Source organism: Rattus norvegicus, chromosome 11 (assembly GCF_036323735.1).
Source record: "Rattus norvegicus strain BN/NHsdMcwi chromosome 11, GRCr8, whole genome shotgun sequence".
In the NCBI taxonomy this organism is placed as follows: domain Eukaryota; kingdom Metazoa; phylum Chordata; class Mammalia; order Rodentia; family Muridae; genus Rattus; species Rattus norvegicus.
Window position 1 is genome coordinate 55,617,310 of NC_086029.1, and position 18,988 is coordinate 55,636,297.

General features: G+C 39.8%; 1 protein-coding gene across 2 annotated transcripts in view; it reads right to left on the bottom strand.

Annotated features, from left to right (window-relative positions):
- Positions 1-18,988, bottom strand: part of Dcbld2 (discoidin, CUB and LCCL domain containing 2) — a 54,423-nt gene that overhangs the window by 22,619 nt on the left and 12,816 nt on the right. For both annotated transcript variants that reach the window (NM_130419.2, XM_039087921.2), the window contains exons 2-3: positions 15,782-16,009; positions 8,371-8,508 (exon numbers count right to left, since the gene is read on the bottom strand). In NM_130419.2, the coding sequence (NP_569103.2) occupies positions 8,371-8,508; positions 15,782-16,009 (366 nt within the window). The remainder of the gene's footprint in view (positions 1-8,370; positions 8,509-15,781; positions 16,010-18,988) is intronic.

The following is an 18,988-nucleotide window of genomic DNA, read 5'->3' on the forward strand; positions in this document are numbered from 1 at the left end:
AGAATGCCCCTGGAGTCTCTGGCATTTGAATACCTGGTCCCCAGGTGGTGACACTATCTGGGGAAGATTTAGGTGATGTAGCCTCCATGGAGGAAGTGTGTCATTGTGGATGGATCTGAGATTAAAAGGCCTCACCTACTTCCAGGTTAATCTGTTTCATGCCTGAGGTTCAGATGTGAGCTTTTAGCCCTCTGCTCCTGCCACCACACTGTCCCCATCATCATGAACTCAAGCTCTCTGGAATCACAAATTCAGACACACTCTTCTCTGTAAGGCACATCTGCCATTGTGTTTTCTCACAGTAACAGAAAAGCAACCAATACAAGGCACACCAGAGTATTCTTACAAACCACACATTTGTTAGGTATTTAGAAGCAATACCAAAAAGTATTAATATGTAACATTAAAAAGACTAGTGCATATCTAGTCAGTGGAATATAATTTGGCTGCAAACCATGTAGTACAGATTACAACAGGAAAAATCTTGGCAAATATATAGTCAAAGCCACCAGTCACTATAGCCCCTATTATCCTTGAAGACGCATCCAGAATGAGTGTGGATAGAGATAAGAAGGAGTGGTGATGAAGGGTGGAGGAAGTTCAAAGTGATGAATGGAGACTGACTGTGACTAACTGAGGGCTGTTTTTTAAGATGCTTAAAGGCATTTTAAGATGTTCTCAGACTGTGGTGAAGATGACAGCATCCTGAAAACTCTGAAAAATAAATTACATACTCTGAGGATGACAACCATACTGTATAGGAATTTCATCTTTATAACGTTATAGATCACATCTGCACAGCTGGAACAGTATAGAGCCACAGTGGACAATTCATACAGTTACCCCCAGCAAACATCAGCTATATAAATATGACCAGGTATTAGTGAAATGCCCAATCAGACACAAATATTGGCATATGGAAAGTTTGCCTCCAAGAGGGAGAGGGTAGGAGAAAATAGTATTATAAAAATGTATATACAGTAGAGCTGAGGATGATACACACACTTTACATAAACAAAAGAAGCAAGAAGTCAGGAAAAACTCAAGACTTGAACTTTGAAGAACTACGTCCAGGATGGACTTCACTGCAAAAGCAACATCTGACTAAAACTTTAACTGGGTGATGAAGTTTGGGGTATGTGGAGCTGAAAGTAGGTACAGAAATCAAAAGGGCCCCATGGGTGCGTGCTCAGTACCTATGAAGCCAGTGAAACGACGTCGAAAGAGCAATAGGCAACTGCATCCTACATGGTCCTGGAGGCAAGGACACGTGGCAGAATAGGATGGGAATTTCATCTTAATGAGATCACACTGCTTGCTATATGAGAGCAGAGTCAAGAGAACGTACAAAGGTCAGAAAGAATCTGTTATCATAATTGAGGTAAATGCTAATAGTAACTTCACTACAGTGGTTAAGAGTGGAGCTGCTGGGGGCTGGAGAGATGACTCAGTGGTTAAGAGCACTGACTGCTCTTCCAGAGGTCCTGAGTTCAATTCCCAGCAACCACATGGTGGCTCACAACCATCTGTAATGGGATCTGATGCCCTCTTCTGGCGTGTGAAGACAGCTACAGTGTACTCATATTCATAAAATAAATAATTTTTTTTTTATAAAAAGAGTGGAGCTGCTGACATGTATTCAGATTTTCATGTATCCCAAGGAATGGCCGATAATTGGGAATTTAGAAATAATGGCAAGATCTGTGGACTGGACTGAACAACTTAAAAGACCAGCTCCTATATAAAGTATTTAATATTATGATAATAATTATCGATATGGAATCTACTTGGTTATTCTGGAATGCCAGACAAATACAATAATATGAACAAAATTACACACACACACACACACACACACACACACACACACACACACGCACACATTATTAGACGCATTCTCTTCAGTGATCAGGAAAGGGCCCTGCAACAGCAGACTTCACTTCCGCTCTTCTGTGCAGCTCAAGGAGAACCCAGCATCTCCTGAGGCAGCTCTATACTAGCTGTAGCAATAGACTCTAACCCCAAGGAGTGCAACTTAAGTCCTATGCAAAGCCCCGTCGTCCTTCCTCTAACTCTGAAGCCAGTCTCACGTGTGTCTCTGTAATGACCATCCTATTTTCCTACAGCAACTCGAAATTGAATGCCACTGCACACAATATTGCAACAATCTTGATACGGTTTAAAAAGTAAGTTGAAGTATAATTTATAACTTCATAACTACTCTGAGGACATGTATTTTCACATAATTTAAAATCTTAGATTAACTCATATATAATACTATAAATATGAAAACTCTTTTATGCCAGCAAATCATTTAATATAACAACACACTACTTTCTCTCTTAGACTATTTTTATTGACAGCTAGTTATTTCTGAGATAGCGTAATATGACTATGTTAGTTTAGAGTTCCCCTAAGTCATAAGGTGGTGCGTTCTTGATTGAACTGCCAAAACTCCCAGTAGCATCAGGAACTATTACATAAAACAGTGTACACTATTTGATACAATACATACAGATGTGGTATGTAATATTTTGTACAACTATAATCATTTCTTTTTATAGGGGGAAAGTAAATGTAACAAAACATCAAGTATTGCTCATAGATGACAGTATTTACTAGAGCTGAGAGAACAGGAAAGTGACAATGACTACACACTTACAAACTCTACTTCAATATCCTCTCAAATTCCTTAAGAGGCCAACCCCCACACCTGAGGGAGTTCCCTGGCATAGCAACACTGTTTTAGTAACTTTACTTAAGGATATGTAGATGCCTTTGTTCAGAGACAAGAGGACATGGAATATGGCTGATTCCTTTGATCAATATTTAAAGGCAGAGATTAAATATTAGGCATCTCTTAGACAAATTACAATGATGCCTGTGGAAGCAGATCTCTATAATAGGGAATTGGGCACCTTTCTGTAATGAAAAGTAAGGTTTCTTATCAATGATGTAAAAAATGGCGAAGCTGCTTAAGCAATTAACAGTATAGTCAGATAGGCTATAAGCCACATGCAGTTAATGTTATCAAATGAGACCCCTCTACCATCTAACTTCCCACATAGGTGAGGCACATCTACAGTTATCATGTTTGTCACATACACAGGCCCTAGGACACTGGTAACTAGTGTCACTAGTCAAATGACTGTTTGGCTTAACTCAGCCCAGTACCTATGTGATTCTTTCACAGAATGTCTAAGGTATCAAAAGCCCCAAGAACATAGAAAGCACTAGAAACAGGATGGTCACCAAGCAGTGCTGGCCCACCCCTTCAACCTTAGCACTTTGGAGGCAGAGGCAGGCAGATCTACACATTGGAGGCCAGCCTGGTCTACAGAGTGAATTCCAGGACAGCCAGGGCTACACAGAGAAACCCTGTCCCTCAAAAACCAAAACAAACAAAAAACAAAACCCAAACATAACAAAACCAGAACCAGGATGGCGCCCTTCAGGTTGTCTGTGTGTTTGTTCGGCACAAACTTCATCCCAGGCTGAACACCTCTTCTGGCCCACCATTCCAACAGCTAAATTCTGTCTAAAATTCTTCCTCTCTGCAAACCTGGTGCAACTGCTCCTCAATATGCTTGCTGTCTAAACTGACACTAAATGGATACAGTTTGTTTTCCAGTATGCTGGTTGTATTATCCACGAACAACTGTGTGTGTTCATTTCTCATTTGTCTGTAAACAGGGGCACATCTGGAGATAGGAAAACAAACAAATTCACTTAACAGTCATCTACTACGTTCCAAGTATTAAAATGTGTGTCAGATACAACAATTACAAAACCACAGCATGGCGAATACAAATAGAGACCTGACTTAGAGCAGCCCTGACATAAAGCTGACTATGTCATCACCATGAAGTCAAGGCAACAGTCTGAAAAACTCCTACCCTAGATTCAAAAGTAAAAATACTCCATAATACAAGAAAAATTAAACAGCAACAGAAACAAAAACTGTACTACAAAAACAAATATATCTATTCTGCCCTATGTATCACAAGTTTTTATACTCTGATGTAAGACCAAAGAAATGGGAAAAATGCACAAACAAAAATATGTAGTTAAAGAAAGTAACAATGAGAAAAACTTTATGACATTGGTGGTGATTCTAAAAATACTTGAACATACTGTAACCGTGACCCTCAAAATGGATGTTTTCAGGCCCAGCTGTTGAGAAGTCTGAGGTACACTGTCAGCAACCTCTAGGGTGGAGGGGACAGATGAGCACGTGTGAGAGCGCACACTAGGAAGAGAATGCACATCCACACTGACCACTCTGTATCTCGAGTGATTCTTATACTGTTTACTACTTTCCTCCAAAAACATAAAGGCATGTTTAGGCTCTACTCCAAAATTCTGGGTTGGCAAGACCCAAAATAATGTATAAAATAAAAATGTTTTGATCCGATATTCTCTAAAACGTGTCTAGATTATTATAACTTTCCAATCCTGTGTGTACACACCTACCCACACACCAGTTATGGAACATACGAACAAGCACTGCCATGAGGGATTTGAAACTTTCAATGTATAATGTTAACTCACTGCTATGTAACAAAAGGTTTAGAACCACTGTTGAGAATCCTTTTAGAAACTGTTGACATGATTCGAAAGCAGAAGTTTAGAGCACACATTTATAGAATTCATTTTATTTTTCACGTCCAACTGAATACTGTTTTAATTTTTTGCATGTTTTACCTGCATGTATGCATGTGTACCCCATGCATGCCTGGCGCCCTCACACGTCAGATGAGAGAGTATTAGATCACCTGGAACTGGTGTTAGCAGCATTTATGAGCCACTGTGTGAGGGTTGGGAATGAACTTGGTCCTCTGAAAGAATAACACGTACTCTGAACTGATGAACCATCACACCAGCTCTAAATGATATTTTTGAATTGAAATTTATTTATGAAAATTATTGCATTTATTATCAACTCTGGTTGAGAGATCAGAGTTACAGTTATGAACTCTGAGGCTGGCTTTGACTTTTTACTGAGACCACTGGCAGCTCAGGAGTTTTTCTCTGTAGAGAACCTCCACTAGCGCCTACTCATGTGTTCAGGACACCTTAGGGCTCACACACATCTTTTCAGAAAGTCCAGTTGGAATGTGATGCGATTATGCCAACCCACAACAGAGAGGTTGTGGTGATGTGAATGAGATGTCTTGGGCACCGCAATCCTTAGTCTCCACTTGGAGATGCTGTTTGGGGAGGAGGCTTCAGGGGTATGTCACTGGAGGCTGGCTTTGAGAGCTATTTTGACTTTTCTCTCTGTCTCATGCCTGCAGCAACTTGGAGTTATGAGCTAAAATAAGCCCCATTCTCCACCAAGGAGGAGGGAGTACAAGCTCTCAGCCTCCTGTTTGGGCTGCCCTACCTCTGCTCTGACATCATGGACTCTTCTGATCCTTGTCCTGGAAGTGAACCCTGTCTTCTCTAAGTTGCTTTGGTCATGGCATTTTTAGCACAGCAAAGGAAAAGTCAGTCAGTCATAGGACTAGCCTAAGGCTTTAAAGTGCCCCCTTTTTATGCATTCCTGTTTGCCTGCCACTGAATAGGGAATATTTTTTCCACACTAGAATTCTCTTTTTGGTTTAAAAGGAAAAAATAGGGGTGGGGAAAGGCTGGTAACTACTGCTCACTGATAATTAAAAATAACAAGGAGGGGGGAAAACACCCCATTGATGTTTTAAAAACAAGAAACAAAGTGGAAGGGGATGCTAGGGAAAGACCCTAGTATGACATCGACAATTCTGGGCACCATTCAAGAGAAATTTTGCCATCAGCAAAATCTCTCGTTACAACTTAAAGTTCAAGGACAATGAATTCCAATTCTCAGAAGTGTGTTCTTATAGAAGGTGAGTCTGACCATAATGTTCTTAAAAATGGACATTAGTGTTTGTATCACATGACCTTTTAATTCTTGAAAGAGTATCTAACCAAACACATACAAACCTGGTCAGGTCACTCTACGAAGTCAAAAGCACAAAATGGAAGATTTTTCATGTGTTCTGATACAAAACAATGAAGCCACCTTATCTCCACAAAACTGTGACTCTTACACGATATGATACAATACAAACAATAAAACATATATAACATTAGCAAGTCTTGTGGGAGTTTATGAGAAACCAAGAAGCTGCTGAAACCAGACTGTTCACATATTTTATTCTGTTACTCTAAATTTCAACTAGACTCCTTAGCTCAGGACAAACAGCAATGATCCTTCTATGTATTTAAGGGATTCAGTGCCAGCTCAATTTCCTGGATGAAAACAGAGATCTTAACCAAAGCCAAAAACCCTCTGAGTAAAGTAGTTACTAGAAAGAAATGTGTTTGAGAAGCCACCCAAGAAGTAGTAAGAAATTCAGTCAGTGTTTCCTCCAATATGTTTTAGCTAACTGATGAATGGGACAGGACATACAGAAATCCATGCCTTCACATGTCGATTGGGAAATGGGATTTCTCAAGATTGTCACTTTGGAAAGTGTCAGTATAAAGCTCTAAGGAGCCTATCTCTAATTTGGAATAGAGATTTGTAAGTCTACAATGTGCTGACTCTGTGGTGTTTACCAAAAACACCAGAGATTCCTATCTAGACCCAGTGTCAATGCTTTAAGGAATTTTAGCATAAGGATATCAACTTACCATGGGAATAAACAACAACCTATGAATTGAATACCTAACATAAACACCCCCTTTTATAACAAAAAAGGAGACATTTATTTTTCAGGAATCCTCCACTTGATAAATAGTGAGGAGAAAACTGGGAAAATAAGAACCAAAATGGTAATTTAAAACCAAGAAACTTCAATCATGTAAGAAGTAAAACCAACTGTTCTTTCTTCTCACCCGTCAGCCCAGGACTCCCTCAGCATGTGCCCATTACATGGTGGGAAATGCAAACGTGTATGTAATGCTGGGTGGGGTGACACTGGGGGAACATCCCCCCAGACGGAGCCCATGGAGGTGAGGTGACTTGACAGAAACTGTCAGGCTAGCACGCAGCAGAAGCAGGCTTATTTTTGGTTTTTGAAAGAGGGCCAGGCTGGCCTTTCCAGAGTGCTGGATTACAGTGGATAACACCACACCCAACTAGAAACCAGCTTGAACTGAGGTCCTCTAGTGCCCTTTCTATGATATAACTCCGCCTTCATTTTCCCAGCTCTGCCAAACATTAACTGCTCACTTAACCTTAGACTCTGGATTCTTTTTTTTTAAAAAACAATGATTTATTTAATTTATCAGAGAGGCATGCATACCTCTGTGAGGATGTCAGATATTCTACAACTGGAGTTACAAACAGTTGTAGGCTGCCTTGTAGGTGCAGGGGTTTGAACTTAGGTCCTCTGAAAGAGCAACTGGTGCTGTTAACTACCGAGCCATCTCTCCAGCCAGTTAAACCGTTCTCATTGAGTGAGTTAGCTTCGTATCTTTGCGTGGTTCAGAAACTATAAAATAGGCTCCCTCTGAAGCAGACAGTGCTCCTCCCTCACGTGAAGGTTCTCAGTTACTGCAGCTCCCCGCATGAACTACCCACACCAGTCCCCGAGCAACAGTCTTACATACAGAGGTCCTTTGCATTTTCTGTTTTCATTTAAAAAGCATGAAGGAGATAACATTTGAAATGCAAATATATAAAATATCTAATAAAAAATGAAAAAGCGAATTTTAAAATGTAAATGGCCAGCTTAGAGTATTTACTGTTGAACGTAAGAATCACCATCTCTTTTTTAACACCATGACTGTTTTGACAGTCCTTCCAATGACAGCACTTCTGAGCTGTCCTCTTCAGTGCCTCTAATAACAAAGATGAAACCCGGGCCACGGCAGTGAAAGCGCCACAGAGTTCACACGGACTTTCTGTTAGAGAACAAATAATTGAATTCTATTCTATGTAATGTCCTTGACTTTAACCCCACATGCCCTTTAGATCCTAAACATTAACAAAGGGAGGACTTTATGACGTTCTGTCTCGGCACGTCTTAGGAAACAACAGCTGATATGAGAGAGGAGTCTTTGTAAAGAACAATATGGCCTTTTATGCAGAATTGTGAAATTGTAACATAGATAATAAATATTTAAGTTGATACAGTTAAAATTAAGACAGTTTGTGTCTGATCTCACAGAAATGAAAACTTAGTATTTTCTCTACTAAGGAAAAGAAAGCACAAGGACTCTTCATAAACATCCATACAGTCAATTTTCAGAATGCAGACCCAGATCTTTCTGGTATCTTGTGCATTATTACCTGTTCAGTCTTTCTGTTCTACTCCAACGTCAGATGACAGGCACTTGAATCATTTCCTTCTTGCTGTCAGAAATGACACAAAGTAAGCTATAGTATAAAATGAAATTTACCTTGTTTATCTATAACTGAGTAAGAAGCCAAAAATCCTCGACCAGAAGCATGGATTCCACTCATGAACAGCACTGTGATTTCACTGCCTTTGGACTCAATTGACTGATTCATTTGTAAACCCAGACCACAGTACTTGCCTAGGAATGAAAGAAATGTGTGTATTTAGTATGATTCTCATAAAGCCAATATTTGTAATGTACATAACAATGTAATACAACAAACCAGTTACTAAATTAATAAAAAGAAATAAGTAAACTTAGGTTAAAAATCAAATTATTACAGAGGAAAAACTGAATGCCAAGTAGTAATTATTTAATTGATTCAAAACAAAACAAAAGCCCTACAGATTTTAACTAAACTTACAGAGATGTCTGTAAAACACATATATGCTTTACCAAACCATAATGAACTAGTTTTAGAAATAGGCATTGCAGACAGGGTGAGAGCCACAAATAAGTGATTGTCAGCAGTGTCTGTACGGGGCCCTCAGGGCCTCCTGGATTCCTCGCCTCAGCACATTCCTCAAAATGTCCTCCAACTGGACCTACTCAGATGTATTTCTGAGTATTATCAGATCTTTCCTGATGCTTCAGTGATCACATGGACTCACATGGCCTCGGCTATGAACTGGTTTACTACCTAAACCTCTGCCCATAGCCTTGACCTCAAACGCAGATGCACAGAGTCAATGTATAATGTACACATAGAACAATACATATGCTGAGAGCAAACCTAAGTAAACTAAGACAGAAGACGGAAAGAAATTATTGACACAAAATAGCCACCATTAGGAAATAAGATGGGCTCCCTTATGTGGCTTGTAACGAAACTAACAAACCTGGAACAAAGAATCCTAAAAATTGTTTCAAGCTGTGGCAACAACATCATTTGAGTAAGAACAATGTGCACTTTACATGATGTCATTCATCACTGGAGAAATGATATTAAAATCATGATAATATTATCATCACAAACCGTAAGCTGCAGTCAACAGAACAGACAGTTTATTAAGTATCAGGGAGGAGGTGGAGAAATCAGAACCTTCAGAAATTAATGGCAGAAATATAAAACAGGCAACTCTGAGACAACTTGGCAAATTATAAAACAGTAATCTATGCAGGAGGAAAGAAGCACACTTACAGGGCATCCCAAAGATGAACCAGAATATTTGCTAATTTAGTCAGGGCTCAGGCTGGTGATGGGAAAAGCCAAAGGCTGTTGCTTTGGGAGGAGGACAGTACAGGACACTCTACAGATCTGCTCCAAAGTATTGTCAGCTCCCTTCCTGATGAGGGAGTAATGATGTGGAAGACAAAAGATGGGACACGAGAGAGAATGTGTGTGTTCTTACTTTATATTAGTGTAACAAGTGTGCTATAGGCTTACACATCAACTAGTCATTTCTCAACTCTCTCCAAGGTCCATGTTCTGAGGAATGTTTATCAAAATATACCAGTAAGGGAATGAAAAGATAACCGGTAGAGAGACAGGAGATATTTGCAGTGTACATGTCCAAAAGGAACTCACAAGTGGACTAACTATATTTACAGAACTCCTACAAATGAATAAGGACACAAACAAAAGCAGGAGAGCCAGGTACTGGGGCATACACCTGCAGGCAAAGCAAGAGAATCATTTGAGGACATGAGTTCAAGGCCAGCCTCAGCAACATAGTGAGATACTGGGGAAAAAAAAAGTGGGGAAAAAGTACAGAAAAATCAATACTCTTCACAAAAGAAAGCATTCAACTGGTTAATAAACATGAACAGTACACACCGTTAGCCATCATGGAGACAAAAAGCAATTATAAGGTAGACTCAGCACAATCCTTGACAGTGATACCAGTCACATTAGAGAACACTGCAGTGGAGTGAGGTCCAAGTCAGTACTCAATGCAGTCACTGAAGTACCTGGTGATGTCTAGGAATCTAAACATCGTCAACAAATAACCCCAAACTCTTCTAGGCATGGAAAAGTTCACTGAGTCCAGAGTGGATGGCTAGTAGTTACCCAAGCCTGTTCCCACCACAGATAAAATTTCATCATTTTTAATGTGAAGTTGGACTCACTTCTAAGTTTTCTACATAGTAAATAACGCTAACATGGCCACGAACATCGCTCTAACACATGCTAAGTTCTTTAGTGCTGACTCTTCAAGAGTGCCACCCAAGCCAGCTTCACTCAGTGTGGTATCCTCAATACAAAAACAGCACCACCTTCATCAAACAAAAACAACATCTGAAACATTAAAACTTTTCACTTATCCAAAGCACAGGGAAGGAATGCAGCTGGCTTTGGAGTTTTTGTGGTGAGTAGAGTCGCCCTGAAATATTCTCTCTTGGAATGGCAGCTGATGAGACCTGCAGGAGCACGAACATGGCAGACCAATCACCCCAATACAAAGGTTACCGCATCTGGAGGCATCAAAGTATCCAGTCAGTGTGACTGACTGCCCTGTCACACTCTGCTGAGTGGACTTCCTCCCTCCCTTGTGACACTTCCACTCTAAGAGCGACCTGAGAGGTATTTTCTGAGCCTGGAAAGATGGCTCAGCGCTTGTTGTCAAGTCTGATGACCTACGTTAGGTCCTAAAAGATTGACATGGTTGAAAAAGAAAACCAATTCTTACAACTCCTCCTCTGCATGCATATATACGTAAGACAAGTTAAAACATATATGTAATTATTTAAAAAAACATTTTCTGAAGGTCAGTTTGGTGGCACATGCTGTACCTAGTACTTGGGATGCTAAGGCAGGAAAATTACTCCAAGCTTGAGGCTAGTCTGTGCTATAAGGCCCTGCATCAAAACAAACAAACAAAACAAAAAATAGAAACAAAGAAAAAAAATCAAACAAGTTATCTTCCTGAAAACCAACTTCTGGCTAAAAGTAAACTTCATATTTTATTTAATGTCTTGACAAAATCTTCTGAAAAGGTGTTGTTAGAAGGTCCGGGCTCTTCTAAAGCTCATGGTTTTGTAAGGATAGTGAGCAGTCCCTATACCAACCCCTTTAGTCTAAAATACAGAGGGTCATCTCCTAAAAGACCAGACCTGTTGCCAAGTGACAGGGAAGCATAACATGGTACGTCAAGAAAGCTCTCTCAAAGCTTTTCTAGAAAAATAAACTTTTATGGAAATATCAAAATGTTGAATAATTCCTAACAAGACTCATAAATGAACTAACCCATACCTCAAATGGATGACATCACCACACCAAAGGTCTGGAAGAGAAGGGAAGGTGGTTTGTTTGTAACAGTGTAGAGGCAGCATTCCCTCAGGTGAAGATCCAGACAAATAATTTTAAGTAACAGTCTCCTGCAGGCATGGCCAACCTCCAGCCTACAATCCAGGGTCTTACTTAAAACAGTATGAGATCTTTGCTTTTGTAACTTCTCTGCACAGCTCTTCAGTGTGAACTACAGTGGGAGCGAGATATCTCATTATGAGAGAAGTAAGTCAGGATACACACATGTGGTGGCGTGAATATGCTTGGTGCAGGGAGTGGCACTATTAGGAGGTGTGGCCTTGTTGGAGGAAGTGTGTCACTGTGGGAGTGGGCTTTGAGATTCTCCTCCTAGATGCCTACATTACAGTCTTCACCTGGTTCCCTTCTAAACAAGAAGCAGAACTCTCAGCTCCTTCTCAGCTCTGCCTGCCTGGGTGCTGCCATGCTTCCTGCCTTGATGATAATGGGCTGACCCTGTAAACCTGTAAGTCAGCCCTGGTTAAATGTTGCCCTAAGTAAGAGCTGCCTTGGTCATGGTGTCTCTTCACAGCAGTGGAAACCCTACCTAAGACAACACAGAAAAGAATGAAATGAATCATATAATAAATATTGGATAATGATTAAAATATCCATATGAACTCAACATTTTAATAACACTGAATAAATATTAAAATGTATACATACAAGTATTTATGCATGCATGCACATGCAGCTCTATGCATAGCCGCACATCAATTTATGAAGTCTGTATTAACACTGAACTATAGAAGGATTCTGATTTCTAATTTTATTGTACATGTAAAGAACAAAAGAGTTCTTGAAGAAATAATGAATTGTAAAATCTAGACAAGATAAATCTAAAATATTCTGTGTCTTACATTAAGGAACACACATACACACACACACACACACACACACACACACACACACACACACACACACACGCCTGTCAAGGCTTTTTTTTTCTTATTCTAATACAGTCTGCCTAAGTGGGGACAGACTTCAGATCTGGAAAGCCATTTTAAACTCTATCATTAAACAGGCCACTTGTCTATCAGTGTTTCTATTCATAGTAGTACTACAGTGAGTTATTCCAAAAACTTCTTTACAGTTTAGCAGCTCAGAAGTCAGTTATAAAAAACAATGTTGCTAACAGCACATAAAGGGAACAAGAGGTCACTGTCTAGCTGCAAAGTAAACTGATACTTTGTCAGTTAAACACATCCTAATGAGTTCATGATTTAAAACATCCTTCCTCTAGAAACCATTCTATTTGTTTCCTCTGATTGATTATTCCAGACTACTACTTCTTAGGGAAAATAAAATTAACACTTAAAAAAAAAAAACAAGGGTTGGGGATTTAGCTCAGTGGTAGAGCTCTTGCCTAGCAAGGCCCTGGGTTCGGTCCCCAGCTCCAGAAAAAAAAAAAAACAACCCCAAAAGATGGTCTAACATATAACAAGGACACGTGCTCTATTCTGTTCATAGCAGCCTTATTTATAATAGCCAGAAGCTGGAAAGAACCCAGATGCCCTTCAACAGAGGAATGGATACAGGAAATGAGGTACATCTACACAATGAGGTATTACTCAGTACTACAATGACTTCATGAAATTCTTAGGCAAATGGATGAAACTGGAAAGTATCATCTTGAGTGAGGTAACCCAGTCACAAAAGAGCACACATGGTATGCACTCACTGATAAATGGATATTAAAGGAAAAGCTTGCAGTACTTAAAAAAAAAATCACAGATCATATGAAGCTCAAGAAAAAGGACTATCAGGGACTGAAGACTCATCCAGAGACTGCCCACCTGGGGATCCATCCCATATGCAGCTCACCAAACCCAGTCACTATTGTTGATGCCAAGAAGTGCTTGCTGACAGGAGCCTGATATGGGTGTCTCCTGAGAGGCTGTGCCAGAGCCCTACTGATACAGATGAGGATGGTTGCAGCCAACCATTAGTGCTGAACTTACACTCACAGCACAGGAGGGAGGTCATACCTTGTACTGGAAACCCAGTCAGCTTCCCAGGGCTGGTGAGGGCAAGGACCTGAGAAGAGAACATACTATTGCCACTCTTCTAGACAAGCACAGTGCCTGACGCTATTCTAAATCTTGTCCTATACCCACAGGTTATGTGTGGCTTCCAACCCTTTTCAAAGAAGCCTCTCTTCACAGAAAATGGATACCATCATAGAGAAGGACAACTGGCCACAGTACAGACAGGAACATATCATGGGGATTCCAGTCCCAGTGGACATCACAGCTCCTGCACTTATGGTTCGGTTTGCATTGTGGAAGAGGGGCAGAAAGATTCTAACAACTGGAAGACCAGGAAGAACGAGTTCTAGAGATGGCCGCATAAGCACGACCAGAACCTTAGCAAATCAATGGATATTCTAATGTGGAAAGAGAGAAGTTTTTCAGGGGTCCCACCCCAGACAGAAACTAATTAGTGCCTACTGGGAAAAGAAAAATGAACATCTCTTAGGAAACCCCCTTGTTGGGTGTCCAATGCAGAGTGGTCGGCCCTGAAGTCATATACACACAAACAAAAATCCCACAGACCCAGGTTGTATTTATACATATTTATGCACACACATACATACATGATTAAAGAAACAGGCTATCAACTTGAGAGTGGGGTGCATGTGAGGGGCTGGAAGAAATGCGAGGGGTCAAGGGATGGAGTTCTATTTCAATCAAGACTTTATTAGAAACAACTAAAAACTTGAAAAAAAACAATTTAATTTAAAAATGTCTTTTAAAATTAGTCATCCTCAATCAGAATAACCAGGACCCAAACATGACTTTCGGCCTCCTTCCTGTTCCTCATCCTTCCCCTTACATGCTGTTAAGTGTGGATGAAATGAGACCATTTCTTTCGACAGAACTGCTTCTATTTTTAACTTAGTCCTTAGTGGGCATATACACTTTATTTTCCATCTTTTGTGTGTCTGTTTTCATTGCTGTTTCAGTGACACTCAGAGTACTCGTGCCTACACCTAACAGCCCTCAGAATCACTAGCCATGCATCTTCCTCTGGTACTATAGGACCACGGTGTCCACACTCTCTGGGGGTCTAAGTTCTGACAATCTGACCCAGCGTCATATGGATGTGTGGAGGAGCCACTCAAGCTATTAGGCTAATCAAGAATTTTCTAAATCACAGAGGTTATCTATCAGTAGCAGGAAATGGGTTAGGATCAAAGACTTGGCTAGGGATGGAGGATGACCGCAGCTGGGTAGTCAAAGAACAAAACACCACATACCTACTATAATTCTGAAAAGTGTTCCGTGTTGGGCTTCCGAAGAAACTGTTATGCTATATGCTTCCAAATAAACTCAGAGAACTCGAGTGGTGTTTACTTTGTGTCAGTTCACAAAAACCTTTACAGATTTCAGTCTTTTGTAAGAGAACAGTAGTGATTTCTAAGCCAAAGCTTCTAAACCTTGGTGGCAAAGACTTTCCTGGAAAGCTTCTATAACTCTGAGGCTTCTATCTCACACGATCAATTTCGATGTGTTGGTTTCGGATGGAAAGCAGGGCTACAGTGTGTTTGTAAGTCTCCCAGGTGACTGTTACACAGCTCTAATTGAGAAACACTGCTCTTACACTAGAAAGACAGTTGCCATTATGTACTCTGCAGCAACTATGCAATCACACACTGTTCTGGGCTCTTTACACACGTGCATAACCGAGAAACAGTGGTCGGATGCTCCCAACAGATCACAGCAGGCTAATGGTAGATTTAGGCTTTAATGCAGATCAGTCTGGATTCCAAACTCATGATCAGCATATTACAATGGCTCCTGACCACACATGAATTATATCGGAATCCACTGACTATAAATGAAATGGTCAAAGGAAACAAACATGAGGTTTCACTTCTACCTTCTTAGAAGCAGTATAGTGGCATCCTGCATGAAAGTAACCAAGTGTGTCTTACACGAGATTAGCATGTACACCCATGTGCACCTGGCACAAAGGTAACTATGTATATCTTGTATGTGCTAGTAAGTAGCCTAGAATCCCCTCCTCACAAAAGAAGATTCAAGCTGAGATTTCTCCATTGTCTTCAATGTTTTATGTACCAGTTAGTTACTATTAAGTAACAAAAACTGTTCCGGGTTTAAAGCTTAAGGAAACCATATACGACATGCATTAATGCCCTACCTATTTCCGTTCTGCTGACTCCAATTCCATTAAAGATTTTCAGGTAATTAAGGTGACAATAATCAGAATCTTCAATGTCAAAGTCACCGAACTTGATGCGAATTCTTTCTCCCGTCTTTACTCGAATCTCCCATTTACACACAGTACTGTTAGGATAGGTATGTGGGTAGTTGATGGATGTAAGGGTTCCACTCTCAGGGCCTAGTACAGTGTGTCCACATCCATCACCTTAAAAAGAAAAAAAAAAAACAAATGGATTATTCTTCCACCTCAAGCATACATGTAATAAGCATTTTACACAGAACTACAGCAATGTAGGACAACAATATATATTTACAGTGACAGATCTTCCTTTTCAAACAACACAGCAGACAACATGGCTCTTAGCACATCTACTCACAAGGCGAAGTGAAGGAGCCAAGAGAAGTCAAGTTAGGTCAAAGTCAACAACGACGAACACAATTAAAAGTAATATAATTTATAAATTCAAAGGACTTTCCATTTGAACATACAATTATTCCATACTTACATACCTACCATAATAAATCCCATTGTTAAGAAAATATCACCATGTATTTACAGTAACCACTCAAAGTAAATATAAATACCAAGATGTGGTCAGCTTTGCTGACTTACAAACACAGGTTGCTGAAGTCTCTATGAGCAGGAACAGGATTCTGAGAAAACATTAATACACACTCAGATGTCCCAGACTACTGGCCCCATCTTTCAGACGAGGACCTAAAGCTAGATTTGGTGATGTTTAACTCTATATTCCACTGAAATTGGGCTGTGTGACTTCTCCTCCCAAATCTTATTTCTAATAAAAAGGAAGAAACAAAAAGCCAGTGGCTTGCTACAGAAATGACTTTAATATCTTAGCAACGTATTACTTGTTTCGGAAATTTCTTCAGCAACCGAGTATTCAAGTGTTAGCAACAATATATTGTTTGCATCTTAACTTTCTCACAGATGATTTTTTAACTGAGTATAGAAGTCATTAACAAAATATACATTTAGAAGATCCAGCTGTTGCTCCCAAGGTAATGTTCAATAACTGAGATTCAGTGAGTCTCTTTTTAATAGGATGATAAATATATCCTTTTTAAAATACTGGGTTTTCTCCTTTCAAAGAGCTATTCATTATCATCTTTTGGAATAGTATAGAACATATAGAACTTACAGAAAACATTAAAATTGAAACTTCTGGGTTTTACCTTAATCATTATGGACACGGATGGAGGTAACAATTCCCATCATGTTATTACCTAGCGATGAACTGTGAATTTCATTCACAAGAACAAATTAAACAGCTTAGCAGTGTGGAGCAAGTGGGAGGGGCAAGTACGTGTGCAATAACTGAAAGCGAGAGAGTAAGTTCAATTTACCAAAGAGCAGTTTCACGTCCACAAAGCAGCAACTCTCCCTAGGAAGCCCTTTAACAGTACTGGACTGCAGTGGCCTCTGCTGGAGTCTTCTCTCTGATTCACATTAGTACTGCACACTGCTCTACTTTTGAGTGGGACACCATAAATCCTGCCTTCTGAACAAACACTTCTCATATAAAGCTCAGCTTTCAGTCAACGCTACACTTTATTTTCGATCCTTGATGTCTTCATGCACGAGAACTAGGCATAGTAGAATAATACAAAAAATATGGAGAGAATGAAGTAAATGTGGGTGTGAAATACATCCACTGACTGTACAGTAAAACAGACTCTTACATAATCAGAAAATACTACAATTTCCTCCCAAAGCTACTATAAAATACCTTGATACACACACACACTCTCTCTCTCTCTCTGTCTCTCTCTCTCTCCCCCTCCCTCTCTCCTCTCTCTCTCTCTCTCTCAACCTAAACTAAAACATAAGGCTATAAAAACCTTCAGTGTGAAAATAAATAACTAAAATATAAGTACCTTTTGAGTAATCATTGACATTGTCCCTTAGAGAGGCAAGACAACTACCCTAACAGTATCTAGCATTTGAAATTAGCTTGTGATTACTGAAATGTTTCAATATTTAAAAGTCAATTCTTTTATAGATAATTAAAATTTCAAAATATACTATTTTTGATATGCGGAATCGAAAGATGTGATTAGACGTGTAATGAATTCTAAAAGTCAAGAATCACCTGCCCACAGCTCACACGTGACTGTAATATAGCATCTCAGTTCATGGATTCCCCTGCAGACTATCAGTCAACTAGAGATTGCTATTTTAACATCAGTGTTCACAAAGAGTACAAGCAGAGTGTTCAGAGTAAGTTTTTAGATGTCTTTATGAGCCTGTTTAACTTTCAATAAAACCCAGAAATTGTTCCTTGTCCTTTCCACCATTAAAAATGGTTTAAAGTTAACAAAATACATAAAAATGGATGAAAACAGGACTTTTGCATGTTATGGTGATGAGGAAAGCAATTAAAATGGTGCTGTCTTTTTTCAAAATGTTATGTCGGGGGAGGGTGGGCAGAGCCAACAAGTCTACAGTAGTGTGCCAAGAATGCTCGAAAATATGTGCTGGCCTTCAGCACTCCCTCTTCTCCAAGAGATGATGTGCACCAGAAATCCCAGCTAAAAGATCTCTCCAGTCTGCTGCAGTGAACATTCTTGAATGTTTTACATTTCAAACAGTGATAAATTTAACCCAACTAGATAGAATTTGCCATCACCTATGTGTCCAGAACAGCCCGGCTGTTGACTGGGTGACTAGCAGAGTGCCCATACCTACTAGGCTAGCAGCTGCATATCTTCCTGTTGCTTTAAATGAAGAAACACATTTATACTGTGACTCTGCATACTGGCATACAAATTCCTGACCTGCTAAACTATCTATGACCTACTAAAGCACTGGTCCCTCAACCTGTGGGTCACAACCCACTCAGAGCTGAATAACCAATTCACAGGGCTCACCTAAGACCACTGGAAATACCAGATATTTATGTTAGGATTCACAACAGTAGTAACATTACAGTTATGAAACAGCAACAAAACTAGCTTTTTGGTTGGGGAAATTGCTACAGCAGGAGAGACTATATATTAAAGGGTCCCAGCATTAGGAAGGTTGAGAACCACTACTAAAAGGTCCAGGCCTGCAGGGTGGAAAACACTTCTCAACACTGAAAGGCCCTGGGCTAAATTCAAGTCAAGGAAAAAGCATGTCCTTGCTTTCACTTCAAAAGAAGCAATGAACTTCCTAATTATTTTT